This window comes from Eretmochelys imbricata, chromosome 1, assembly GCF_965152235.1.
Source record: "Eretmochelys imbricata isolate rEreImb1 chromosome 1, rEreImb1.hap1, whole genome shotgun sequence".
In the NCBI taxonomy this organism is placed as follows: domain Eukaryota; kingdom Metazoa; phylum Chordata; order Testudines; family Cheloniidae; genus Eretmochelys; species Eretmochelys imbricata.
Window position 1 is genome coordinate 350,988,336 of NC_135572.1, and position 27,931 is coordinate 351,016,266.

Consider the following 27,931-nt stretch of genomic DNA (forward strand, 5'->3'; position numbering starts at 1 on the left):
AGTCTGGGTGCTCCACACCCATTGCTTTTTGTCTCTGCTAAGAGCGCCTCTGCTCTGAGTTCTTGGGACAAAGTGAGTGAGTGAGAGTTAAAGATGGCACAGCCTGCCCCTTCAGGTGTAAGAACCCACGATACTGATCAGAGCCCCAAGGCCTCCAGCCAAACCCAGGAAGAGCAGATGGGCCGTTCCAATTTCTTAGCTAGCCTTCTAAGTCACCACTAAGGCCTGTCTTCCTCAGGGCAGAGAGAGCCTTTCTTCTCAAGGATGCCAACCTGACTCCAGCCCAGGCCCACGATTACGGATACCTGTTACTGTCTGTGCCTGGCCAGTGGCCCTTTGGCACATGAGTGTGCTGAGCTGCAGTCCAATTCTTACCAGACAGGTGTCCACATTGCCGTGAAAAGGACCTAAAAATCACACTTCTGCCTGAAAATGTGTTTAAACCTTTGAACGACAGTAGGCAACACCCAGCGCTGACAGGTCATGGTGTATAGTCAGTGTCACTCCTTCCCCTATACAGCGAGTTGCACCTGTTGCTGGGCCTCTCTCAGAGCAAGAAGAGTGAGAGAAACCTGTACGCTCTAGTTCTGTGTGTACAGTGCCTAGCACAATGCAGTCCAGGGCCAGGACTAGGGCTCCTAAGCCCTACAGCAATACAAGGAATTCACACTGATGGGGGGCTCCAGCCCAGGTGGGTTCTGTAACTACTTCTAATGCCTTTTCATTTTTATAGTTAATTTCAAGCTGACAGTGTCCCTTTAACATCCCTGGATTTGGCCTTGGCACAGTGACCAAAAATTAAATGGACCTAGAGACCAGCCTGTCTTTTCGCTCCTGATCACAGAGGTGGGGCACATGAGAAGCAGCCCCGAGTGTAGGAAGTTGGTGCTGTACCGTTCTGTGGATAAACAGAGGACTGTGGTCTCCGGGGCCAGTGATGTGGCACCTTTCATCAGCACATGGGTCTCTAAGGCCTGGTCTACACTAAAGGTTAGGTCAATGCAAGGCTGCTTTATGGTCGACCTCGCTGTTCTTTCCAAACTGGTTTTGAAACTGAAGCTATGCCTACACTTAACACACTGCGACTTCAGTGCAGACGCTCGCTACGGCGATGGGACGGCCCCTCCCCTTGCTGCTGTTAATCCACCTCCCCAGGTAGCTTGGTCAACGGAAGAATTCTAGTGCTGTCTACGCTGGGGCTTAGGTCAGCTTCACAACGTCGCTCAGAACTGTGGATTTTTCACACCCTGACATGTCATAACTGGGTTGACCTCACTTTTCAGTGTAGTCCAGCCCTGAGTGATCACCTGTTATAGACATTTCTAAGCCAATTGAAAAGAGGAGTCTAATTCTCTGACAAATCCCACACTACCCTCAGGATAACTTGTGAAGACCTCTAGTGGTTTTGTCATATCATAGGATTCTTGCACATGACTGTCAAATTCCTTCTCTTTTGGATCCAAACTTTTATCAGTAGCAGTTGGAGCTGTGTAAACCTAGGGAGCAGTGACTTGTACTTTGCTATCTTTTGGCTCTTTATGCTGATTCTACAGCCAGACTTTTCGCTCACAAGCTTGGCACCAGGTGTTGCCTTTATCTGTTAGGTTTGAGACCCGACTCTGCAAAGGCAGAGCAAAGGGATTTCCCTAGCAGTGCTAAACTAAAGGGTTAAATTGCTACCCGCAGCGTTGATCTGAAGGGTAGGGCCGGTGCCCTCCTGTGGACATCAGCCGTCTCTGCAAGTCACATCTGCATTTCCTACAGCACAGAGCGATGCAATGACTCTCCAGCAGAGCCAGTGAGGGGATAGTAGGAGTAACTCAGTACAGGCCAGTATTCAGATCGGTGGGGAACCTTTGGGCACAACGTTCCAGCCTGTTCTGCTGTGAGCCTGATCCTCCCAGGGAAACTCAAAGGGACATGAGCAGGAGAAACGTCTGACGCCCTGTCAGCCTACTGTAAACCCTACCGTTCTGCTCACAACAGACTCACCCACCTAAGGAGGCACTCAGGCCTCGAGCCCCAAAGGTATTTAGGTGCATAACTCCCACTGGGGCTTTGATCCTCTGCTACCTTAGCTACATTGTGAGCACCTAGAGGGATGGAATGCAGGCTCGGGGAAGGGAGCCAAGCTGCCCATCACTTCAAAACCAGCTTTCTGGGCTGCGTGCTCAGGGACTGACCCTGTGCTCGCTGTGTGAGCTGGGCTCCAAGGGAACATCTCGGATTTAATTTGAACGGGAACCTGAGGGAAAAGCTTGCCACCCACTTAAAAATGTCAGACATGTGGGAACTGTCAGCCCATCTTGTCCCATATTCTGTTTCTGATAGAGGCGAGCGTTAGAGCCGTTACAGGAGAGCGTATGAAATTGCATAACGGGCAGATTGTTCTATAACTTTCCCCTGGGGGCCGTCTCCTGGTTGATTTCCTGAGGGGGCGGAGTCTGGGGTACAGCTGGTTGAAAAATTATTTTTTACCAGAAATTTAAAAACCCCAAAAACTTTTTGAAAGAAATCAAATCGCTCTGCGGGGGTGGGGTTTCATCAAAAAAAAAAAAATTCAGGGGAAATTTTGAAGAAAAAATCCCCAAAACCTGTTTTTTGATAACCAAAATTTTTACCCATTTTTGTTTTTCTATCAGAAAGTCAGTTTCATTGCCAACAGAGTGATTCCCCAAAAGCATTTTTTTGTGCTTGACCAAAAACAATTTGCATCAAAACCAGGTTTCCCTGGGACGAAATTCTGACCAGCTCCTGCCAGTCTAATGTAAGGGGTGGGGGGAGGGAGATTACTCCCTATCATTTCTCCCAGCCCAGCCATGCTCACCGAGCAGGCACCCCCCGTCCTCTGCTTGTGGCAGAAGCCCAGGCCCCGTTCGGGCACAGGTCCCTTCTCCCCCGCCAGGCAGGTCACCCCAGCCTTCTCTCTGCTGATTGACTAAACAAAACGCCCCTCCCGTGGAGGGGGCCAGGGCCGTAACGGGAAGCCCCCGCGGGCGCACGGAGGCTGGGAGCGGCTTACCTGATCCTTCCTACGGGCGACTCGCTGGTGGCAGCAGCCGTAGATGGCCGCGATGAGCAGCAGGGAGCAGGCCATGCACACGATGGTGATGATCAAGGGCATGCTGAACCGGTCCTCGGTCTCCTCCTTCAGCCACTTGCTGGCATAGGTGACGTTGCTGATGCCAAGCTACCACGAGCAAGAAGGTTGAGGGGGCAGATCCAGCAGCACCCACACTCCCTTCCCTCAGGGCCTAGCCTCCGCTGACAGAGCACCCGCCCCCCCAGGTGCCCCCTACAGTCCTCTTTCCGTGGCACCGCAAGTGGCCCAGCTCCTGCCCGCTCTCCCCAGCCTGGGCCTGCATGCAACAGCTGGCTGCCGTTCAGCTGGGCGCATGCAACTGTGGCATACATCACCCAGCACGGCGGGGGTCCGCTACGCTGTCCTGCCCTGGCAGGGACTCTCTGCAGCCTGCGCAGAGGGGGAGGGATGGATGTCCAAGGACAACAGCTGGGCTGAGTGAGACTCCACCCCTGTGTTCTCATCCCCTGCCGGTCCAAGCAGCGGGGAACTGGCTCCTCTTCGTCACAGGCTAAACCCTTTAGAAATAGAGATGCTGATTGCCCTGGGGCTGGCACGGCAGGGAGCAGTGGGACTGTCTCCAGCGCCTTCCAGCCCCAGAGCTCCAGCCAACGTCCTCTCGGCAGCTGGCCCTGAGCAGCGTTCGCCCAAAGCCTCCTCCCAAGAAATGGGAAGTGGAGTTCGTCCGGGGGGGGGACGGGGGGGACTCACTCACCTGCTGGAGCTCTCCCTTCTTCGTCTCCAGCAGGTCAAACAGCTCCTTGGGCGCGGCGTTGGCTGTAGGGAGAAACCAGCCAGAGGTGAACGGCGGCCCCTGCGTAACAGCTGCGAGCAGTTGTGCCAGGCGGAGCTCGGGCCATTCAGCCTCTGTCTCACACATGAGGAAACGGTGCGACTTGCCCCAGGCCCTGCAGTGAATAAATGGCAGCCCCCTCCCCGCCGGTGCCACCATGATCAGTGCCTTGGGCCTCTGCAGAGAAACCCAGGATTAAACAGGGGAGGGAGACCACCCAGCCCTCTCTGCCGTTAGGCTTGGTGCATGGGGTTAAGGAGGCCACAGGCCCCAGGAGGCTGTGCTCCTGGTTGTGCTTTGCCTACGGCCTGGATGCTTGTTGGCTTGGAGCCCAGGGCTGTAACTCTAATACCTTTCCGCAGCGCGACACCCAGGCCCAAAGCACAGTGGTTCAAAGGAACGTTTAACCAGGGAGATTTTGGGTGCCAGAGCTCCAGCTGGGGGAAGGGCTGCCTGAGCCCTGCAGGGGCGCTATGACGCAAGTGCTGCCGAGCGGGACGATAACAGAAATCAAAGCAGGAGCAAACCTCACAGGACAGCTAGTCCCTGCCCCCGCCTGGGCTGGGCTGGTCCCTCCACGGGATCCCACAGCGCTCTGTCCACTCCAGCAGTCCTGTTTGTGCAGCGGCTTAGGGCCACGTGGTGAGCGGCTGCAGCCCAGGGGCTGGGAGCCGGGGCTAGTGAGATCAGCTTTGGGGGTTGGTTTCCAGCCTCACAAGCACCAAGTGTTTCAAACAATCACCCTAAGCACGTACTTGAGTCCCTGAGGGAAGTCTACACTACAGTTGAATACCCATGGCTGGCCTGTGCCGGCTGACTTGGGCTAAGGGGGTCGTTCTAAGGGGCTGTGTAATTGCAGTGTAGACGTTCGGGCTTGGGCTGCAGCCTGGCCTCTACGACCCTGCGAGGTGGGGGGGATCCCAGAGTTCAGGCTGCAGCCTGAGCCTGAATGTCTACCCTGCAATTAAACAGCCCTTAGCCTGAGGCCAGCTGTGGGTGCCTCACTGCGGTGTAGACATACCCATAGCCCAAGAGGGCAGCTCCGAATCCCAGCCCCTGCGTACCCTGTGCCCATGCCGCGGGAGGGCTGTTACACCCGCTGGCTGTTTCTGGCCATCAGGCAGTGCTGTATGCGATGGAAGCAGACAGCACTGGGGAAGGTGAGACAGGGAGGGTGGATGGCTGAAGAGCAGCTCACAGGCCAGGAGTCACTTCCCTGCCCCCAAGGGCAGGCGTCCTTCATGGAGCACGGGAGGGATTGGATTGTTACCCGCAGTTTGGCAAACAGCCTCTGCCAAGCAGCGGGCTCCTAAATCTCCTGAGGAGGTGGGGCTCTTACTGAGGTGACCATGCAGCTGCAGGGGGGTTGGGAGACGCCGTAGCAGGGCTGTGTGCCCAGAGCGCCAACTTGGATTATTTAGGTCTGCCTGAGCTTTGAGACCCCTCTCTGCACACTCGCCCACATGAGACCACTGGCCAGGTCTGGTACCAGCAGCTCTCCCTGGTGGGTAGAGAGGGGGAGCACCATGCATCACTTTCACTTTCTCTCCCCCGCCCGCCCCACGCCATGAGTGGCATTAAACAGAGAGGCAGGTGCTACCCTCCTCAGCTGTGAGAGCAAATCCCCGCTCCAGTACCAGCTGCCTCAGAAGAGAGTAAAAGAGCCCCCGTAGGGGGCAGTTACAGAATAGCCTGCCCCAAGGGGAGATCTCTTCCTGACCCCAGACAGCTAGCAGTTAGCTTCTGTCCTGAAGCATGAGAACTCTGGCCTGTCCTGCTTGTGTAAACTGGCTGTAAGCTCCTGGCCTTGCTGAAAGAAGGGGAGTCCATCTCCAGGCCCTGTACAACACTGTCCTCACCTCTGTGGGTGCCCAAAGGAGGTCAGTCCTTGTGGGGCACTTTAACCATTGAAGCACCTGCAGCCTGGACTGAAACCTACCACCTCATTTCACGTCAGCAACCCAACAGCCATCGAATTGACGTTCGGTCACGCCTGAGCTGGGCTGGATTTGAACTGGGGCCCTTGAAGTGAGAGATCATTGCACAGCTACTCTCCTGCGCCTCCATGGGGTGAGGCTTTTCCTCCCTGGGCTGGGCTCTGTTCCCTTGTTGATATTGACTAATGAGTCATAACCTTACTGGAAGATGAAATTAAGCTGGTCCCCACTGATCCACCTAGCAACTAGGTTTGGTACCAGAGCAGTGGCCTAGCGGTTCACTGATTACTGGGGCCACTGGGCTTCCATCACAAGCCAAAGGATGACAGCGGGAACAATGGCGCGGAGCCCCAAACCAGCCCTTAATGGAAAGTACGGGAGTCCCCAGTAAGGCTGATTACACAGCTCCATGATTTCCACCAGGCTTCCCGTGCTTCTCCTGTGCTTCCTGAAAAGGCTAAAATAGTGGTGCCCAAACTTCTTCTTGCCTCCCACGCCCCCCGCAGTAATGGAATGTATCCGCATCTCCACCTTCCCCCACCAGGCCTGAAGCAGAGTCGTGGCCGGGCTGGGGCCAAGAACGGAGGCCTGAGGCCAAGCGTGCGAGCTCAGGCCGAGAGCAGGGGCTGGCGGCTGAGCCACAGCCTGGAGCAGGGCTGCAGCTGGGTGCTGGGAGTGAAACCAGGACCACAGCTATGGCTGAGGCCGGGGCCAGAGCGGGGTTGGGTGGGGATCCTCCCTGCCCTCCATCCCTCATGGGGGGCTGGCCCGGGCCACTGCCTCCCCCCGCAAGCTGGACATTCCTCCATGCCCCTGTAGAGAGGGGCACACCCCACAATTTGGGGACCACTGGGCTAAAAGGTCTTTAGCAGTAAGATGCCCCCAACCTCTTCCCTCTCCCTCCTGCAGAGCCCGCGGGCAGCGAGGAGGGCTCACTTTGCACAGAAACACCGAGCACAGCAATCCTGTTGGGGGCATTCCCAGCGGTGTTCACGTGCACGGTGCAGATGTCTCGGCTCCGGTTGAACGTGGCCTTCACAGCTTTGCAGAGCATGTTGTGCAGGGAGGGATCCCCAGGGATGCCCTGCAGGGACAGAAAGCACACATCAGACAAGCCAGGGCCAACTGCAGCACACAGCAGATACAGCTTCCAACCAACCGTCTGGGCTCCAGGTCTGCCTGGGTCCAGCTCCCCAGGTCAAATTCCACCCAGCACTGTAGTGCAATGAGCCTGATGGTTCTCAGCCCTGTTCTGGGGGAGAGGGCAGGTGTTTACATCACAGAACCACACCAGCACTGGGCACACATTGGCCCCTTTGTGGGTGGAGTGTGACCAACCCTCTTGCCCCAGGAGGTGGTACCAGTGCTACGGTGACCGGACACCTTTGAAATGGAGGCCTGGCCTGATTTAGTTTATCGCTCTACGGTACTTATACGCCCCCCCCCCCCAAAATAACCCCAGTATCTGAGCGTCTCCCAGTCCTTAATGCAGTTATCCTCCCACGCTTTGATGGTTTTAGCCTCACAACACGGATGGGAACGAGACACAGAGAGGCTAAGTGACAAGTCCAAGGTTACATGGGAAATCTGCAGCTCAGCCAGTAATGACCCCAAGTCTCCCACACCCCATGCTAGAGCCCTAACCACTGGGCCAGCTTCCGCTGCACTAAAAGAATATGGTCGGGGGCTTGCTTTTGAGACACTAAAATAGTGGCAACAGTTTCCTGCCTGGGGAGTCCTGGGGATGGTCTTGCCGCCAATAAGGTGTTTGTGATACTGCAACCCCTTGGCAAAGAGTGCCCTGTTCTTTGCAAACACCGCTCCCCTCAGACCTGACAAACTCACTACACCAAACAGGTCTCACAGGGTATTTGCCAATAAAGAGATGCTCCTAACAGGTCTGGATTCATAATCATGGTGAGCTGTACATACGATAGTTGATAAGGTATTGCTATTGAACGTATGCTTTATGGACTTGGCATACAAGTTAAGCCACCTGAGGATAATGGATCTGCGCAGAAAGCAGGTGTCACCTGGCCCTGCTGAGCCAGCAAGGTAGTGCCAGGTGCTATTTGTTGACACCCCCCCCCCGCCCCCCACCCCCACACACCCCCGCTCCAACCCAAGACCATCAATGGAAAACCCCCAGAGACAGCTGCAAACAATTGAAACCACTTGGAGGTGAAAAGGAACATTATAGCAGGCAGGCGCTGACCCTGGCTGGGAATAAAGACAAAAGACTAATTCAGTGTATGGCCGGGGGCGGGGGGGAAACGACACACATGACCTACTTTATTAACTAGGAAAGGGTGTAGCCCCAAGTCTGGGTTGTTATCATTTTGTTTTGTATTGTAGACATGTTTCCACCCCCTCTCTGTTGTTTCTCGCTGACTCTTGGTTCTTTCTTAAATAAACCGTCTTTTATTTCATGACACATGCTGTGTGGCTTACTGGAACGGGGATTTAAGGTAAAACTGGGGCCCTCGGCTCCTTTGGGCGGCACAACATCTGGGATTTCTGCAAGCAGGGCTGGATGGCACAGGAGAACGATTCGCAGGGACTCAGGGCCTGGGACATCCCTACTGCTAACCTGTAAGGAGAAGCCAGGGCGGGCAGAAGCCAAAGGAGAGGGCTTGCGAGGATGGTGGTGGCAGAGATCCCCCTGCACGTTTTGCTGAGACTCTCACACGTGGGAGGCTTGGGGTAACAAGGCTGCTTTCAGGCCCAGGTGCCCCGAGAGGCATCACAAGGTTGCCTCCCTTTCTAGACCCCCCACCTCCAACTTCTCCAATGACCCACATTGCCTGCCTCCCTCCCCATGTAAACATGGGACCAGTCTCACTCTGGTCTCGCATAATATCCCCAGAGGAGACTGAGTGCTGTTGGGCACCACAGCACTGGCTTGTTGAGCAGCAGTGGGCTTCTTGCCCAGGGCTTTTTCTCTGCTGCGCCCAGATGCCCCAGCTGCTCAGGGTCCCATGAGCGTCCCTCCTGGCTGTGGATTCCACTGCCTCCCCGCTTCATCTGCCTTGTGGCTCAGCCCCAAGGCAAGGAAGAGTTTTGAAGCAGTTTCTTTATCACAAGCCAAATCCACTTGGCCGGAGTTCTTCACCAGGGCACGGCCGGCCTTATCTGAGGGCTGCAGCTTTTGGAGTTACAGAAATAGCAACTCCCCGGAGGGGAGCCAGATCACAGGGGTTGCGGGGAGTGTTTCAAAAGGCAAAGTCCAGCCAAGGGAGAGGGTGCGAAAGCCGCCCTGCATCACAATAACCAAGTGCCGCTTGCATGTCCCTGGCCCCGGCTTCAAACGAGCTGGGTTGTGCGATTACTGAGACATGGGCCAGGGGAAAGGATGGTGCAGGGTAAACAGAGCTCTGCAAGAGAGCAGGCCCAACGGATTTGTACAAAGAGCCCCAAGCCCCAGAGGCAAGTAGGGCCCCATTCAGCTCCCATCCCACAGGGATGTGTGAGCAAATGGTTGGGCTTGTGACACGGAGCGTGTGCTGGGCGGGTACCTGCTAGTCCCAGGAGAACGACCAGCCAAGCAGCGAGCCAGCCCCGCCAGCTGGCCTTCAGTGTGCTCCGGCCCGCCACTGGCAATGTACTCTGGTTAACACCACCCTCCCCGCCACCGTGGGATGGGGGCTGCCCTCCACCCCATGGTTATAACCCACAGCACCATCAGCCCCCAGGGAAACCCCAGCACAGAGAGGGCCGAGCTCAGACTGTACCAGCCAGTGCGGCAGCAGCAGGGGGAATGCTGAGCTGGGGCGCGGAGTGTGGAGGCTGGCAGGAATGCCAGTGGGCACCTGGAACGGTGCCAGGCAGGGCTGGGGAGCAGAGCCCAGGAAAAAGGGGGTGTATGGGAGCTCCTGGAACAGTGAGGGGGGGGAAGCTGAGATGGGGAGCCCAGGCAAAAAGGGGGTACCTGGAGAGTCCCAGAATGGTGCGGGGGGGGGGAGGGGAACTGGAGCACAGGGGACAGTGAGGTGGGGAGGAGGCAGCCGGTGTGAGCCCAGAAGAACCGAGCTCCCTAACCCCTCACCTCCTAGTTAATTCCCTTGAGCCGTCCCACTCGGCCTCCCTTTAACTCCTGGGCTAGGAGGAGCCGGGCCTAGCCACACAGCAGTGACCCAGAAGCTGATGCTTCCTTTGCCTGTCCTCAGCCCCGTCCCGTGGAGAGGCAAGCCCGGTCTCTCTGCCAAGCCCCTGGGCTGGCAGCCACCAAGAGCAGAGTTGCTTTATTCCTGTCCTCTGCACCCCTGACCTCCCAAGGAACAACCTCGCCCCGTCTTGTCTAAATATTTGCGAAAAGGCGCCCGTGGCGGTGACAGGATGCACATGCTCCAGAGGAAGGAATGTTCCCCAGCTGCTAGCATGGGGGAGTTCGCCTGCATTGTTAGCCCCCCAGCAGGGATGAGGGCCCTTGGCCTCAGCTCCATGAGACCGGGGAGAGCTCCAGGTGCTGCCCATCTCCTGCCCTTTCGCTTTCCAGTGGGAAAGTCAGGCCCTGGCAGGCTCTTCAATCGCACAGCGAGCTCCTCTGAGACTCCCACCTCCCTCTGACCCAGCCAGCCCTGTCCACTGGTCGAGGCAGGGATCTGGAGGTGCTAGGCCTTGGCTATGGCACTCAGCGCACTTGCTGCTGAAGGACCCACAGCAGCGTGCCTAGGGGCCTGCTAAGTGCCACGCGGGGCCACGCCTGCCCTGCTGGCAGCTATTGTTCCTGGGCACACTCCCAGGGGGCCAGGCGCAGCTCCCGTAGGAGGGCCGGACGCCCTATCCTGAGAGCTGACAACAGAAAGACGAGATGCAAGCAGTGAGCGGAACCAGCAAAGCGGAGGTAGGGCGCTCGGGTGGCCCCCCGCGTTGGCTAATGACGCACAACGGGACAGGGCTAATCATTTACTTATCTTTTTAAATGACCCCTTTAAAAATTCCCCCTCAAACCACAACCCTTTGTGCTCCCTTACCATCTGCCTCTGTCCCTCCCCGCCCCCTGCCAAAAAACGGCCTCGGCTTGGTATGCTGGGGAGGGGGGAAAAGGGGGAGCAGCATTGGCTGCCTTTCCCCCCTCTCCCACCTGGCATTACTAGGTCCTCTCCCCACCAGGGACATGGCTGCTCCAGGGCTTGGGGTGCTAGCCTGGGATTTAGGAGTTCTGGCTTCAAGTCCCTGTTTGGCTGCAGCTTTCTGTAGGCCCTTGGGTGAGTGGCCCAGGGGAAGGTTTTCCGAAGACACCTGTTCAGCCCCTAACGCTCGTTGCTAGTGGTGTTTTTGGAAACCTTCTCCCCTTAGGGGCTGTGGGCCTCCGCCCCCCAGATCATAGCACGGCGCAAGCGCCCAGGCACGTTGCAAGGGGAAATCCTCTAAAGACTGTGAGGCGCTCAGCTAAGCTGGGGAGGGGGTTCAGATGAGAACCTGACTCTTTCAGTGGGGCCTGCTCCATCTCTGGGGGGACTTGTGACTGTTAGAGGAGATCAGTGAGTATCAGCCTGCTGGATGCTGGCTCCCAGGGGCACTGACTCCTCTTAGGCTCTCTGTTCGAAGGGATCTTTTCCATCCCTCCATCCCAGCTGAAAGGGCTGAGGAAATCAGTGCTGCCCCGAGATCGGCTTTCTCACACACCCCGTGAGCTGAGTCCTGTCCCACACAGTCCACTGGCAATGGGACAAAGGCAAACCAAGGTCCCCCCCTGCTGAGGGACAGACAGCAAAGAGGACGCCAGCATGGGGAAAGGCGTGAGGACAGGCAGAGCCGTGCCTGCCTCTGGCACCTCCTGCTGTGGGATCTCACAGGTCTCAGGCAGGCTCAGAGCACACCAACAGGATGGAGCCCTGCCGTTCCCCCACCTACTTTGAGACTCACTTTGGGGCCTCTGGGACTTTGGCTTGAGCGACGACTCTGAACAGCTCCTTGGCAGTGGGGCGGCATCAGGGCTCGGGTGGCTTTGTGAATGCTGATTGTCAGAGATGCTGGTGCACATAGGGATTTAGGGGCCTACAGGGTTAGGCAGCAGGGAAGTGGCAGTTTTGAAAATGCCAGCGGTGTTTAAGAAGTGGCCGCAGACACCTACCTAGTGGCCATAGGCGCCTGCATCCCGCTGAGGAGCTGGGCTGACGTGGCTTGCCCCAGGTCACACGGGCAACTTGTAGCAGAGCTGGGAACTGACCCCACTCTCTAGTCTTGGTCTCTTCCCCTCCCTGGCTGCTACAAATGAGCCTGGCCCTGCAGAGCCATTGCTGGCTCGGATGGAGCAGCGAGCGCAGCCGCGTTAACATCAGTGTTGCCAACTCTTACGGTTTTTTCGGGAATGGAAGGATTTTGGTTGGGGCTGGAGCCGGGCTTCGGCTGATGTGAGAAGCTCCACTCCTCTAGTGACCCACCAGAGCTGCTGCAGAAAGAGCTCTCTCTCTCCCCTTCCCCAGGGAAACGCCAACGGAGGAGGGAGCTAGAGACTCCAGCAGCTCAGCTCCTCTCCTTCCTCCTGTGAGCAGCCAGGAGAGGAAGGTGCCTCTGCTCCTCCCACTCCCTGCAACACCTCCCTGGGGAGGGGTGAAGAGTCCCTGGGAAGCACCCAGCCTGGAAGGAGGAGAGAGGTGCCCACTGCAGCCCCCCAGGCTTGGGAGAGGGGGTAAGAGCCACAGGAGGAGCAGAGTGGTCTGAACTAGGGAGGTGGGGGCTGGGTGGGATGAACTGATGGGGCGAGGGCTGGGGGTAGAACTGATGGGGTGCTTAGGACAGGCTGAACTAATGGGGGATGCAGAAATAACAGGGTGTTGGGGGGTTGAACTGATGGTGGATGGAGGGAAGAACTGATAGGGTGAAGTAAGATGGGCAGAACTGATATGGGGACTGGCTGGGACAGGACTGATTTGGAGGTCAGGGGCAGAATTAATTGCACGGCAGGGGATGGGGAGATGTTGGGGTGAGAGCTCCTGCAGTGGGGGACGGGGGGCAAATCCCCTTACTCAATACATTTGGGAGAGTGAGAGGCACTAATTGTCTCACAGACCCACGCTGGGGCTGGGCAGGGGGAGTTGAAAAATTAAAGGACAGGCCAAAAAACCACACTACCGTCTTCTTAAAAAATCTCATGATATTGTGGGCTGTCCTCTTGATTTGCTGGGGTTATGCTGTTTGATCTCTTGACGTTCCCAGTACTGCAACATTCCCACAGGGGCCTGTCAATATGATGCTGAATGCCGCAGGAATCGGTCTCCCTAGCAGCTGGCTAATTCTGCAGCACTTACTTAGCGCTGAATAAGGGTGCTGGACTATTTAAACCCTGCATGGGACTCACCAAAGTAATGGAAAGCCTGGCCCCCTCAGGTGAAGGGGGGGCCCACAGAATCCAGAACTGAACTGAAAATGGAGGGCAAAGAATAAGAAACAGGGATGGGGTGCAGCTCACAGGTCAAACTGAGGGACCCAGAGGGGAACGCCATGCACAGAACGCCAGACAGAGTCCACTGCTCCCACAAGGAGTCAATGCAGTCGGCTGACGCCATCCAAGGAACTCTGCACAGACAAGGGACTGGCAAACGGGCCTCCAGTCACAGGAACACTGCCTCCCTGTCCTGCTTTGATGTGTGGCTGTCCTGGCCAATGCCAGGCGCTTGACAAGGAAGCCTCAGGACTTTGTGGGGCCATGGATGGGTCAGCCCAGGAGACCAAAGGGCTCTGGTTATCTGCAAATGTCATTTAATCACTCTGCTCGGACATGCCCTGGAGTGGCTGCCTGTATGGGCAAGAGGATGGTCCTGCCTCCATGGCCCATTCGGTCACTGCTGCCTCTACAATGACTGCCAGTGGCTATGGATGCCTCTCCATTAGAAACCCCCAGGCTCACCACCTACAGGCTCCCAAAGAGCCATGGGACAACTTTAAGTCCCTCCTGACCTGGGCGGGGGTGGGTCTGCTGCCCTCTGAGGCAAACATCTCTGTTCCTCATCCCCAGTCTTCTGAACCTGCCCGTCCCCCGTGTTTTCCATCTGCTCCAATGCCTCCCTGCCCCTCGGAGTATTTTACATTCTTTGGCTGGAGTTGACAGGGCCTGACGGGCTGATCTAATCTGGTTCCCACACTGGCTGGAATCTTAAACTAACATCCCCAAATGAGGTAACAGCACTTGAATCAACAAACCGCCCTAAACAGATGGACAGGGAGAGAGAACAGAGATTTCCCCCCTCTGCCACTCTCCAGCTCAGTGAAGTAACTCAGTTCAGCACTGAGCGTGGCTGACGTGGGAAAATCCGGGCTTCAAGACAGGGCTTATAGCATAGCAAGCTTGGCGTGCGCCTGCCCCAGTCGGAGGCCTGCTTTCCCATGTCAGCCGCTGTGGGGGTGAAGCTGCCAGGCTGCGACGATCCACAGATCTCCAGGAAGCAAAGACCTGTTCTCCCAGCCCTATTCCTTTCCTTTTCGGGGGGTGAGGGAAACAAGTTGTCACGGGCCCTTTAAACAACAAATCAAATCAATGAGATGAATGATATGGTGTTTCTGAGAGGCCCTGCCTAGGGAAACCAGCCCAGCTCCAGACATTATACTGAGCAAGGGGCTTCCCCTGTAAAAATTCTTCTCGCTACCATTAAGGATCTGGGTCTGCACCTTTGTGTGATACTGTTTTCCTCTTCCACGCTTTGTCTGGGCTGTCTAGTTAAATCACAGACTCTTTTGAGCAGGGCCTGTCTCTCACTATGTGTATGTACACCGCACAGCACACTGGAACCCCAATTTGGGTTGGGGCCTGTAATACACATTTGAATCAATTATGGAACGAAACAGTCCTCTTTGGTAGCTCTTGGTTTGCCGCTTTCCCTTGTGTTACGAAGTGCACGAGATTCTTTCACCTGACTGTCAAGGTTTGGCTAGAAACTTGTTTATCAGATCCTCAGAAGGGGGAAGCAGATGCTGCAGGTTCTCAGTTATCTGCTTAGCTTGGGAGACATACAAATCGCTCTGATTTTCAGGAGTTCCCACCATAGGGCGTTAAAGGCAGCGGAGCGGGAGGCGTTCCAGGAGCTGGTGAGGCAAGCACCTTCGAATGCTTGTGGGATGCATAATCAAGATCTTACTGCAGCTGCTTAAATATTTAATTAGCACATCGTATTAACATTTCTAAGAAATTGGAGTTGCAGACTTCCTGATGAGCCTGCCAGACAGCGCGAAAGTGCAGGTCCCATAAGCACACAGGAGATGTGGACGAAGCTAACCTATGATGTTCACATGCCGACTACCCGGAAATGAGCCAGAGGGGAGGGTTGGGGAGGTTGGCTGTGTAGAGACAGACACCATCATCAGGAGAGGACTAAGTCCAAGTCCCTGCCGCTAAACTCCTTTAGCTGTGAGTAGCAGGCTGCTACAGTCACGCTCACACACACTAAGCTAGTGTCCATTCTCTGCACACACCCCTCTTCTGAACATCTGAGGTGGATGGGAGTTCACGTCCCTATCTAGGGTGTGATTTTGTAACAAAGATGTATATACAGACAGACACCACAGGGTCTCAGCAGGGATCAAGCCCTGGGACTGTCAGCACCAAAGCACCAACCCTGCCACTTAGGCTAAAGGAGGAACTTACTCCTTGAGCTGTACGAAGCAACAAGTTCTTACAGTCGCTAGGGTCTGCTGCAGGGAGAAGAGAATCCCTGGCTACAGCCAGCGTGTTAGACAAACAAGATTAAAAAAAGTGACAGCCAGTTTAGGTGCAAATTTTAGAGTTTGTAAATAAAATACAGGAGAAACATTTTCATGAATGAATATGTACACAGGGTGGTTGAAAACTAGAGGTTATTTTTGGTCTGGATTTAAAGATTTAGAGATTTAACAGAGATTGGGATGGGACCTAACGTGGGGAACAGATTATCCCACATCTGCCTACAGCAGAGTTCTTACAGCTTCCACTGCAGCACATGGATCTGGCCAGCGTCAGACAGGATACTGAAGCAGATGGACCTTGGTTCTGATTCAGTCTGGCAAACTATGTTAAACAGCCCCCTGCAGTTTGCAAACCTGTCTAGTGCTACTGACTGACAACATGGAAGTGAAACTAACTAGAAACACCAGCGAAACAGGCCAGTATATCTTCATCCTCCAGTCCAAGTGAAATATACCAGTGGGGAAAAGTAAAGAGGAAGGTAGGAAGAGCCAGACTGGATCAGCCCTGAGGTCCATCCAATCCAGGATACTGTCTCTGGCAGTGGCCAATACGAGTTGTTTCAGAGGAAGGTGCAAGAAACACTAAAGTGGGCAGTTCTGGACTAACCTACCCAGAGAAGTTTCCTCCTGATCTCCGCAGTGAGAGGCTGGCTTATGGCCTGAAGCATGAGAGTTTATCCCTTCCAGACATGTATTGTTATTTTAAATCCCGTTTAACTATGGATGCTTTATCCATATTATCCATGATAATGCCGAATGCTTTTTGGAACCCTAAGCAATTAAATCATCAGAGGGTGTTATTAGCAACACAGATAAAGACCCAGATGGGGTTTTTAGTCTGATAGTATCCATTTAAGGAGCTAGTTTCCCCCCAGTAGTGGCAAGAAAGAGACGGGGTGACTGATGACCAGGTGGTGGCAGCAGCGAGTCATTTCCCATCTCAGATGTTGCCTCTCAGGCTGTGAGTTAGGTGCAAGCTTGCACCAACCCCACAAGAGTGCTTTCAAGGGGCCCACTGGCCAGCCATCAAGCTATTGTATTGCTTGAGAGGCCAGAAGCGGCTCAGAGGCCCTGCAGCTCAGAAATGTGCAGGGCTGCCACTCACAGAGTCCCTGCCATTTTCAGGCTCTCGTTTATGTATGTTTTTTAAGCCTGCACGGTAGGAAAGGGGATTGACTGTACTTTCAAAACTACTTCCGAGTCCATCCCTAACGTCCATCCCCAGAGCCAGGGGTTCAAGCTGGACCCAGCCGGAACATCTTCACCTCTCAAACCAAGCACTCCCCCCCCTCCCCCCACACACACACACGAGTGACAGACAGGGATTAACAGGCTGACAAACAGAAGGGGGAAGGTCTGCTTCCTGGTCCTGGCAGCTTCAGAACTGCCATGATCTGTATGAATAACGATGTGTTCTGCACAACAGACTCTTTCATCAGAGGATCTCAATGTATTTTACAGACATTCGGGAATTGCATCTCCCTGCATTCCAGTGAAGTTAGGATTATTCCATTTTACAGGTAACAGGAAGTTTAACTGACTGCTCTGAGGCCACGCAGGGAGAGCCACGAAAAGGACCCAGAAGTCCTGACCCCCTCTGACTCGGTATTTCTACTATCATGAGAACCACCGGCGCCAGAAACTAGAGCTTTATACTGTCCGAGAGCAACTCCGAATCTGAACTGGGCTCCAAATCTGAAGCAGCCGCTAGTGTTCTGTGGCAAGTTGGCTGGTCGCATGATGCTGGCTCCTCCTCCTCATTTCCAGGGTGCTACATCATATTACAGACAGCGAGAAATAAACTAAATACTTTCCCAGATAAGCAACTGCTGTGGTAGCCAGTAGGATGTTATGTGACAGTGAATGACAAGTGAGGGGTCCCTGAGCTGTGATGTGGGACACATTAAGAAAGAGTCCGAGTACTTTTGGTAGAAAAGGTAAGTGCCGGGTTCTCCTTTCAACCTAAACCAGTTTTACAGCTGGTAACTCCACTCACTTTAGTGGAGTTGCTCCTGATCTTCCCCAGTGCAAGCAAGAAGAGAATAGGGACTTTTCTCTCTCCCTCTAGGGTTTTCTCAGAAATTAGCTGTTAAAATCATGTCAGAACTGAAGTGGAGGGAGAGGGAGCGAGAAGGTAATCTGAATAGTGTGGTTTACTGGTCCACCCTCACAACCTGCCATGGCCAGAAATGAATCTCATTTCCTGCTGGAACCCCAGTTTTCCAGAGCTGTAAGGCATGTGGGCCTAGTTCTAACTGTCTGCAAGATACAGGACTGTAACACTGTGCCTGGCCCCTTGGTCTAACAGGGCTTTTTGGACCTTAATATAGTGAGTCCCAGATTGCAGGTCATTTGCTGTAAGACGAGCAGTCATGCTACCTTCTGCCGTGACGTTGCTAGGTCTCATAAAATAAGCAAGGTCTGTCTGTGCTAGTACTTGGATGGGAGATCTTCAAAAACCAACCAACAAACCACCTAGCTGCTGCGCTGAATGGTGCTGGTGACTCAGGGGGGGCCACTGTTCACTCAATATTGAGCGAGCTCCCCAGCATGCTATCGGAGGGCAGTGCGCCCCTGGAAGTATCATCTCGTAGATGAGATATAAATCCAAGGTCCTGACCACTTCTGGGATGAAATTCTGGACCCAATCAAGTTAATGGCAAAACTCCAACAGACTTTAACAGAGGCAGGATTTCACCCTGGTCTTTAAAGCTCCATCTGCACTTTCCCCAACCAACTTGGGTTGGTTAATGCTTGTTTTCTGACCATCTTCCTACTCTGCTGATTATAGTCTGCCTATCTTTAACTCCTGCACCAGTTTCAACTGGATACGGTCTCTTGCCTTATTGGGAAGTATTGCTGTGTACTGTTAAACAGTTGCCATTTTCCACCCCAGAAGTGATTGCATTTCAGTAGCTGGTGAAATCATTCCTGTGCCTACAGCTTGTCAAGCGCTTTGAGATCCCTGGGGTTAAAAGCTGCAGGGAAGTTGCTGTTGTAGCCAAGGACAACGGGGTGTTGTGTGTAAAGGCGGGTACTCACACAGTGTATAGGCTGGTTCAGGGTTAGAATGATTGCTGAGTCGCTGGACAAGTTCTGGTTCTCACAAATGAACTGAAAAAAAAAAAAAAACAACCCAAGTCATTTCTGCATGGTGGAAGGACAGCTGGTCGTTGATGCAGCAGACTGATCAGAGACACAGGGGTGAAGAACACTTCAATCAGTTCTATAGCCTGTGTTAGGCAGGTCAGACTAGATGACCTAATGGTCCCTTCTGGCCTTAGAAGCCATGAATATGAATCAAGGGGCAGAGATGGCAAAGGCCTGGCAGGTCTACGGGGCCCATCTCCCAACCCTTTATAGGTAAGTGTCCTGAACAGTCTGGGCACTTCTAACCAGGAAACTGTCGTCTGACCTGTATTTGCTAGCATATGTGCCAAAACGGGCTTAGGACCTAGAGCAAGGGGTCAGGTGGAGAGATCTGGGTCTCACCAGCGTGTTCCTGCCAATAAGTGGTTCGAGTCCGACACTCCGTCACGTGATTTATAGGAGTCAGCCATGATGCATGCCCACCCACTGTGAAAACAAACCCCCAAAACGTTTCCCTCTCCCTGCTTCCTGTTATCACGGCCCCCTCTCCTGTGCCTGATGCAGCTCACGTCCTAGCCTCATCATCTAATTTCTGTTGTTGTTTATAGCATGCCCAATTTCTAGAGCAAACAAAATGACCAGATATGGCCTCTGTCCAAAGCCATAACAATCTAATTCCTCTCCAAGTCAGTCAGGGCTGGATTCACAAAAGTACCTGGGTGCCTAAACCCCAGATTTAGAAACCTAAGTCCCAGTTTTGGCTCCACGGCAACCCTCAAAACTGCCGCTGAACCCAGGAGATGCCAAAACTCCCTCAGCACCTGTGTTTGCCTTAAAAATTGCCGCCATGCCTATGTTCCTGCCTCTGGGCCTCGGCACTGATGCCTCACTCTAGGTACCTGGGCCCCTATCTCCCACTTAAACTCCAGAGCAATTCACAAACCGGGGGAAGACAGGCGTTTGGCCGTCTACGTCATCTGTGGGGCCAATCCGAGAGGTGTGCTCAGAGAGCGTCTACCAGACTGGGCCCATCAGGTGAGTTCAGTGGAGGGAGGGGAAGAAAAAGAAGAGCTCCCACATAACAGCTGCAACAGGAGAGATTGAGGAAGCCCTACATCAGTGTATCTGGTAGCCTAGTAGTCAGTGGCACTCACCTGGGATGCAGAAGACACCCCCCCCCATTCTCCCACTCAGGCAGAGCGGGGACTTGAATTGGGGCGGGGGGGGGGGGGGAGTCTCCCACATCCCAGGGGAGTGCTCCAACCACTGGGCTGAGTAGTGAGGGAGGTAGGACCTTTCCCTCTGCTGCTTGGCTTCTTGCAAAAACCGTAGATGGCTAACCCCACAGCTGGGACTCACAAGTGGAGCTAGGCACCTCCCTGCAGCCCAGACTTAGCTCCAACGCAGGGGCAGGGCTTAGCGCCCTCCCCCCTCCCCGGCTTGGCATCTCCCATTGGCCAGCTTAGGCGGCTCCGTGCCTTGCATGCTGGCTTTTGTGAATTACAGTGTAAGGCACCTGTCTGTCCCCATTCATTGTATAGAGAGCCTGGGCACCTACCTCCTGTGATTTTCTCGGCACCGAGTCACTCGGTGTCACAAAGCCTAACGACCTTTGGGAATCCAGGCCTCGCGCCCTCCATTATACTCCCCATCCCACCCCGCAAACGAGATGTCTTTCCTGAACAGCTTCCCAACAGTAGTCCTCCTTCGCCCCATCTCCAAATCTATACACTGCGGGGGGGGTCTGTCCATTCCTGTCTTGCGGGCTCATGTGTTTGTAGAGACTTCCCTTGCAAGAGATCACCCCCTGACGACAACAGAGACACATACGCAATGACACATGCCATAAGGAACCCCTGACCTATGCATACATTGGGTGCTACTTCAAATGAATACGCTGTTTTGGGAATAAAACACAAGCCCCTGCTCCTTGAGCAGAAAGAGGGTCTCTATTTGCTGTCAGCAGCAGTAGTAGGGCTTGTATCTTTTCTGTGGTCCAGCCACCAGAGAGAGACCTGATCACACATATTGAACCTGGCATGTTCCAGCGCCATAAGGCTTGACAGTCTTAGGCCGCCCAAGAGGACTGAGTCTGTCCTTCTGCTGGCTTTGGGCACGCCCACCTACACCCAGGCCCTTGTTACCTGACTTTTGGGCAGGGAGTCAGTGGGCTTGGATTCCCTGCCAGGAGTTGGAGTGTGGCGGCTCAGTGATGTGCTGGCTGTAATAGAGATCACAGTTCCAGAGCTTGAGGCCGGTGGCTGTGATGTAACACCCGACTGCCGTGTGGTTGGAACTGCAACTTTCCCATGTTTGGTAGTACTTTCCGTAGATGCCACAGGTTTCACTGACTGATGTCCATTCTGGGGGGTATGTTCCTTGTCCGCAGTAGCACCTGAGCCCCTTACTAGACATCAGAACACAAACAAACAAGACGTTGATCAGTTATAGTGAAGCCCGACCAAAATGCGAAGAGCAGATAGGCGCCACGAGGAGCAATGAACGGTGAACTGCAAAAGGAAGCTTTTGCCTAAACTTTACATGACATTTATTGGCAGCCCTACCTGTATCCTGAAGTTTTTTGTCTAGGAATTCCTTAGTGGTGTTTATTAAAATAAAAGGGGTGGGGGGGGGCAGGTTAGAGAATACTGATATGTAAAAACTTGCTGTAGATTGTTATATTCCCTTGAGATGAAACCTCACCACTCTGGGGCCTGAAGGCTGCCCTGCTTTATGCCAAGTTAAAGCCACTCCCTGAGGAGATCTGCCAGGGGCTGTGATGGGGGGAAGGTGCCAGCTGAATGCCCCCCATAAATCCCCCTTATAGAAGGATCTCGCTGATTTCTTCCAAGAGAAAACTGACAAAAATCGTGACCTTCCCCGTCCCCTCAGCTCACCTCCTCTCCGACAACTCTCCTCCTTCTCCCCTGTCACAGACGCAGCAGTTTCTCATCTGTTCTCCTCCCCTAACCCCTTCACTTGCCCCAGTGGCCTCCTCCCACCTTATTTCCTGATCTCCCTCATGTCTAGGCTCATCCCCTCCCTTATGCTTCTCCTTAACCTCTCTCCTCTGACTCCTTCTCCTCAGAACACAAACATGCTTTGGCCTCTCCATTTTTTTTTTAAAAAACCCACCACCTCTGTCCCCACTTGCTGCTCCAACTACTCCCCCCATTTCCCTTCTCCCTTTCATCATGAAGCTCATTTAATGCAGTGTCCACAGCTGCTGTCTGGAGTTCCTCTCCTTCCGTTCCATCCCAGACCCTCACCAGTCTGGCTTCTGCCCCTTGCAATCCACTGAACTCGCTCTTGACAAAGTCTCTAATGACCTGTTCTTAGCCAAAGCTCAGAACCAGTCAGTGCTCCATCCTCACCCTCCTGGAGCAGTCAGCTGCCTTCGATACAGTCAGTCCTGCTCTTCTTGAGATCTTGTCCTCCCTTGGCTTTCATGACTCTGTCCTCTCCTGGTTCTCTCTAATCACTCCTTCAGTGTGTCCCCCTCCGACTTTCTATGAGGGATCCACAAGGCTCTGTCCTGGGTCCTCTTCTCTTCTCCCTCTATCCTTATCCCTGGGTAATTTCATCCGTAAACACTAATTCAACCACCATCTCTATGCTCTCTACCTCTCTACTCCAGACCTGTCTCCTTCTACTCAGAATCAAATCTCAGCCTGCCTCTCTGACACCCTGTGGATGTCTAGCTTTCAGCCTAAGCTCAGCATGGCTAAAAGAACTCTTAAACTCTCCTGCAAAAAAAAAAGGAAAATCTCCTCGTAACCTCCTCTCTTGATCACAGGCCTGTAACCTGGGCATCATCTTTGATTCAGATCTCTGTCTAGGTCCTCACATCCAGACTATGTCTACGGCATGCCGATTCTTCAAAAAAGAACTACATAAGTTCATGGAGGATAGGTCCATCAATGGCTATTAGCCAGGATGGGCAGGGATGGTGTCCCTAGCCTCTGTTTGTCAGCAGCTGGGAATGGGCGACAGGAGATGGATCACTTGATGATGACCTGTTCTGTTCATTCCCTCTGAAGCACCTGGCATTGGCCACTGTCGGAAGACAGGATACTGGGCTAGATGGACCTTTGGTCTAACCCAGTATGGCTGTTCTTATGTTCTTTCTGTATAACCTCTCTAAGATGCAGCTTTTTCTATCCATCCACACAACTAAAATTCTCATCCAGGCTCTCATCTTGATTAGAGCAACGTCCTTCATTCTGGCCTTGAAAAATACAACCTTGCCCCATTCGTATCCAGAATGCTTCTTCAACGATCGTTTTCCTAGTCCATTGTGTTGACCATGTTGTCCCTTTCTTGGCATACCTCCACTGCCTCCCCCTTCTCCATCATGTCATACATAGGCTGGTTTCCATGGCATACTTGCTACATTTTCAAACAAGCACAGACGGGGCCCTGGTAGGGACAAGCGAGGAATTTGGCCTCTATGCTCCATTTGGTCCTGAGCCTCTTTTGCTGAGGCTGTCAACAAGGGGGGCACTTGCTAGGGTGGCTTTTGTGATAGGGACCCCTGGCCATTGGACTCCAAGACACCAGGTGATCTCATGCAGGCCGCTGAACGGCTGCTGGGTGGCAGCGACTGCAGCCATGGCCAAGCTGAACTCGACATGAACCCAGGACCTAACCTAGCCTGGAAAGACTCCATGACCCATTTTCTGTTCTGGAGTCAGCCAGCATTCCCCCAGCCTCCAAAGCCTACACACAGTCCTGCTCATACCTGTAACGGTTTCTGGTGTTTGGAGCTTCTGCGATGGAGACACGGCGGCCGGATCAGTGGCATCTCCGGAGCTGGGGATGTAAGCAGTGATGGTAGGGCTCGGGGCAACAGCCATGGGAGCAGCTGGGGTGGCCACGGAGCTGGGGACGGCTGCGGAGGTGAGGACATGGACAACTGGGACAGTCAGGGCACGGACAGTGAGGGGTTCTGCAGAGCCGGCAGTGGTGCTGACCACTGCTGCTGTGCCCTCAGAGGGAGCACTAACTTCAGTAGGCGGGGTGTTGGTGTCAGCAGGGGGCAGAGTGCTTGCATGAGTGCGGGATGGGACACCGGTGGGGGGTGGGGTGCCAGTGCCCGGCGAGGTTCCAGCATCAGCGGAGGATGGGGCGTCGGCACCACCTGGTGTACCAGAGGTGGGCGGGGGCAGGGCGCTGGCACCAGGCAGGGCCTTGGCAGAAGTCGAGGCAGTAGGCAGGATGCCGGTGGAGGGTGAGGTGTCAGCTTTGGTGGGGGTCAGGGTGTGAGTGGGGGTCGGGGCACCTGTAGCATCAGTGGGGGGTGGGCTGCCCTTGGAGGTGGCATTGGCAGACGGGGCACTTGTGGTGGAAACAGCAGTCGTGCCTTCTTGTCCAGCTGCAGCTCCTAAAAAACACAAAGGGCCAAATGGTTACAAAAAAAAGGGAGGGTTTCCTGCCTTCCCTCCAGCCCGCCCCTCCACCTGCTCTTCCCATGCACCAGGTCCAGCGCTGACACGTGTGTAAATAGCTAATGTGTGGGAACCAGCCCCTGCCCACTGCTGAGAACACTCGCTCAGCACTTCCCTGGCAGCCCCTATAGGACCAGCTCACTGTGTGGGATTTTCAGAAAATGCCCTAAGAAGCAGCGTGGCAGAGGGGAGGGCTGAGGACGAGGTAAGGAAAAGAAGTGAAGAAACCAGTCTAATGGGTACAAGTATCATAAATTGCATGGAACTTGGAAGGAGGAGCACAGATTGCAGGAGGGAAGAGTTTGGAGGAGGCACCAGGAAGTCGGTCTGTGTGCACATGGCTGGAATGCTAGGTGCAGACACAGCATCTCTGTAAATAGTTCTTACTGAAGAGCCTGTTGAATTTTACAAGCGTTGAGCCCTTTCATATTACCACCTAGACTGAGGCACATGAAAAAACACGTAACAAGCCAATGGAGGAGCATGTGAGACTTGCCCTTGATACCAGGCAGGCTCTTTCCCTCTTGCCACCCCTCTGCATTTTGTTCCCACGTCACCTCCAACCCAATCTTCAAGAATACCCAGTTGAAGACTGAGTCTACAGAGAGGATCTGTGGCAGAGGGCAGCAGCGAGACAGCTTAAAACCACAAAAACCCAGTTCAGAGGGGTGGGCAAAAGAATAACACCAAAATTGATTTAAATTAACAAAAAAAAAAAAAACAAAAAAAACCGAGCACCAAACCAGACAGGATACCTTGCACAATATACATTCACCAATGGCTCCTGCAGCTGTCTCCTGTAGCCATTCTCCTCTGCCAACCAGGGGTGCTGGAACAATTTGTATAGGGGAGGTGCTGAGAGCCACTGAATCAAACTGTAAACCCTGTATATGATGGAAACCACGTCAAGCCAGGGGGTGCAGCAGGACTCCCAGCACCCCTCATTCCAGCACCTAGGCTTCCAACTGCCTGAGTAGGGTACGTCTACACTTTCAAGCTGGGGGTGTGATTCCCAGCTCACGTAGGCATACGCATGCTGAAAGCGGAGTGGAGCCGCGGTGGTGCAAGGTGCTGGCCATGCCAAATACATAGGGGGTGGCTAGCCCTACTCACGCTGCCACGGATACAATGTATTTTTAGCATGCTAGCTAGGAATCGCACCCCCAACGCTAAACACAGACATACCCTGACAGACTCTCCCCCAGCTGGAAGACCAGGGGTTTGATATGGAGAGAAAGGAAGTCCCCGCCTTAGGTCTCTACTTGATTGACAGCCCCCTTAGTCAATTGGCTTTACGCTAGGCTCACACCCGGGTATTTTGCTGGCTTGGGTCTCACTAAAAGCCTCCCCACCAGTACAATCGCCACCCTCCAAGCCATCAGTCCTGCTCACTCTCATCCTTGCACGGATTAGGGCCTGGGCTGAGTTCCCAGCTCACCTGCTGAGTGTCCTTGGGCAAGTCACTTCACCTCCCTGTGCCACCTCTATTCACCATCCCAGCTTTCTGTCCGTCCTGTCTTGTCAGCATTTTGGGGCTGGGAGATTACGCGTATGTGAAGTGCCAAGCACAATGAGGTCCTGATCTCCGCTGGGGGCCTCTAGGTATCGCCATACATATTAAATAATAAGAATATGTTGGGGATCTGATTTCCCCCAAAGCTGTGGTTGTTGACCCTGCCAGAGCCAATCAGGTGTCCGCCTGGATCGCAAACGGCCTGTGTCCATGTCACCTCCAGCTGTAGTCATTTCATACCCTCCTCCCCCTCACATGTTCCTCCACAGAGGGGAGCTTCCGTTAACTCATTCCCAGCCACAAAAATCTGCAACCTGTGACTTTTCCTGGATGGATGAGAGCTGCAGTTCTCACTCCTCCTGCCCATCCTACGTATCCAGGCTCCCTCGCACAGGGACAGCAGTCTCAAGAGGGACACGGGCTGGAATGTAAGCAATGGAATTCCCCACCACCACCCGCCACACCCTTTGTTGCAGCTGATATCAAAAGGCATAACAGAGAGAGAGCGGAGAACGAGATCTCCCGCCCACCCGCGAGCCCCTGGCAGGAGTGATCTATCTATATAAGAGGCACCTGTTAGGTGGGACCGTCAACCCTGACAAAAGGCCATTGTTTCAGCACAAACCCTGTAATGCAGTCATGGGATGGTGAGGAGCCTTGGGAAGCCCCTTGTTAAACACCCCTCCCCCCAAAATTCATCAGAAGGTGGGGGTGATTTTTTTTTTTTAAACCTCTGATGGACCTCAGCTCAGCCCTGGCATCTGCCCAACCCGCCCCACCCCCCGTCCAAGGACAACTTATCTCTGGGCCTCAGGCAGATTCTTCTGAAGAGCAATTTTTGGTGGCTGGAATGGAGCAGATGCCCTAAATGGTATGCAGGTCCTTAAGCTTCCAGGGGAGAGGAAGTCCTCAACCCCGTCACTTCTCCCCATCTCAGTTGACACACACCACGTCCTGGGATGTATTTTCAATACACTCATGTTGCCAGCAAAGTGCAGCTTAGGCTAAGCCTTGGCTAGAAAGACCAACCAGTGGCTGAGTCCTTGCCACTGGTAGGAAGCCAGTGTGTCCATACCCATGTTTGCTCTAATTTACTTTTTGCCATCCATCTATTGGAGAAAGTTATCCTGATGCCCAGCAGGGGCAAGGAAGCTCCTATTACCGTCAGTTCAACTAATGGACTGCCAGCGAGGACGCATCTCACTGCTCCTATGCTAACAGGTTAAACAGTCCTCCTGCTGCTGTTTCACAGACACTGCTAAGGAGGCCAGACTGGACATTTTGGGGTGGTAGCATCAGGGTGAGGTTAGTAACACCTCATTAACTGGACTTCCATCTCTTGTAGCATGCCAGGGAAAACTAAGAGATACCCCGTTAGTCCCCAGGTTTGTTGGAAGACAGTATCTTGGAGGTGGAATCGTCATGGCAGCTTAACAATAGTTGCGACAAATCCAAATCCTGAAAGCAAAGGCATGTGGCATGGGAGGCTTTGAAAAGGCAATTAAAAATTCATACACACGCAGCAGTTTGAGGTTAAATAGTCTGGGAGGAATAAGTGCCCTGAATAAAAGCATAACATGATCATGTCAGTGTGCATGAGAGATCATTTGTCTCCTCGAGGGAAGTCCTAGCGTGGATAAGAGTCTCTTACCGAATGCTAGCTACAGGAGTTACCCCCTCACAGCAAATGAGGTGGGTCTCTGGTTGCAATGCTGAAAGTGCCAAGTTCAGTCCTCGCTGATGACTGAGCCTGATTCTCTGTTGCCCCGTGTCTTGTGTAGTCATTCATGGCAGCACAAAGTGGATGTGAAACGCTCCTGTTCTGAACTGATCGTACTTGGCGGTGGTGCGAATGACCATCCGAGCGGCTGGGCAATGAAGAACCTGCTTCTCTGAGCTTCATGTTGTTAGGGCTTGTTCCGTTTATCCAAACCCAACAGAGGACCACATCATTGATTGGTATAAATTGGCATAGCTAAACTAAGGTCAACAGAGTGATGCTAATTTACACCAACTGAGGATCTGGCCCAGAGTTTTAAAACTGAAGCTCTGGGGGAGGAGGGGGAGGAGGAGAAACTGCGGCAGGATTTATTCGGAAAGGGCCCCCGCCTCCAGACGAGGGAAGAGGCGGGTCCCCGGCTCCGGGAAGAGATAGGCCCCTGCTCCGGGCACGGAAAGAAAAGAAAAACACACCAGAGCAAAGCGCCTAGAAAAGGAACGTCCCGCCCCTAATGCCATCTAAAGCCACCCCTCTCCTCCTTGCAGCTCCTGCTGCTACGTTCTTTCCCCATCCAAGCCCTTTAATTTCCTCTCTCTGTAACTCTCCCTCCCCCCAGTCACCTCGTCGAAAGAGCTCAGATTGGCTCCAAGTCTATTAATAGTGGGAAAAGGAAACACAGAAGAATAACC

At 53.8% G+C, this 27,931-nt stretch overlaps 1 protein-coding gene across 1 annotated transcript in view; it reads right to left on the reverse strand.

Annotated features, from left to right (window-relative positions):
- The window catches only part of PODXL (podocalyxin like), a 31,455-nt gene extending 4,854 nt beyond the window's left edge, over nucleotides 1-26,601 (reverse strand). The window contains exons 1-7 of the mRNA XM_077807180.1: nucleotides 26,598-26,601; nucleotides 23,304-23,945; nucleotides 20,707-20,969; nucleotides 18,515-18,586; nucleotides 6,749-6,896; nucleotides 3,798-3,859; nucleotides 3,023-3,190 (exon numbers count right to left, since the gene is read on the reverse strand). Of these exons, the coding sequence (XP_077663306.1) occupies nucleotides 3,023-3,190; nucleotides 3,798-3,859; nucleotides 6,749-6,896; nucleotides 18,515-18,586; nucleotides 20,707-20,969; nucleotides 23,304-23,945; nucleotides 26,598-26,601 (1,359 nt within the window). The remainder of the gene's footprint in view (nucleotides 1-3,022; nucleotides 3,191-3,797; nucleotides 3,860-6,748; nucleotides 6,897-18,514; nucleotides 18,587-20,706; nucleotides 20,970-23,303; nucleotides 23,946-26,597) is intronic.
- Nucleotides 26,602-27,931: the final 1,330 nt, after the last annotated feature.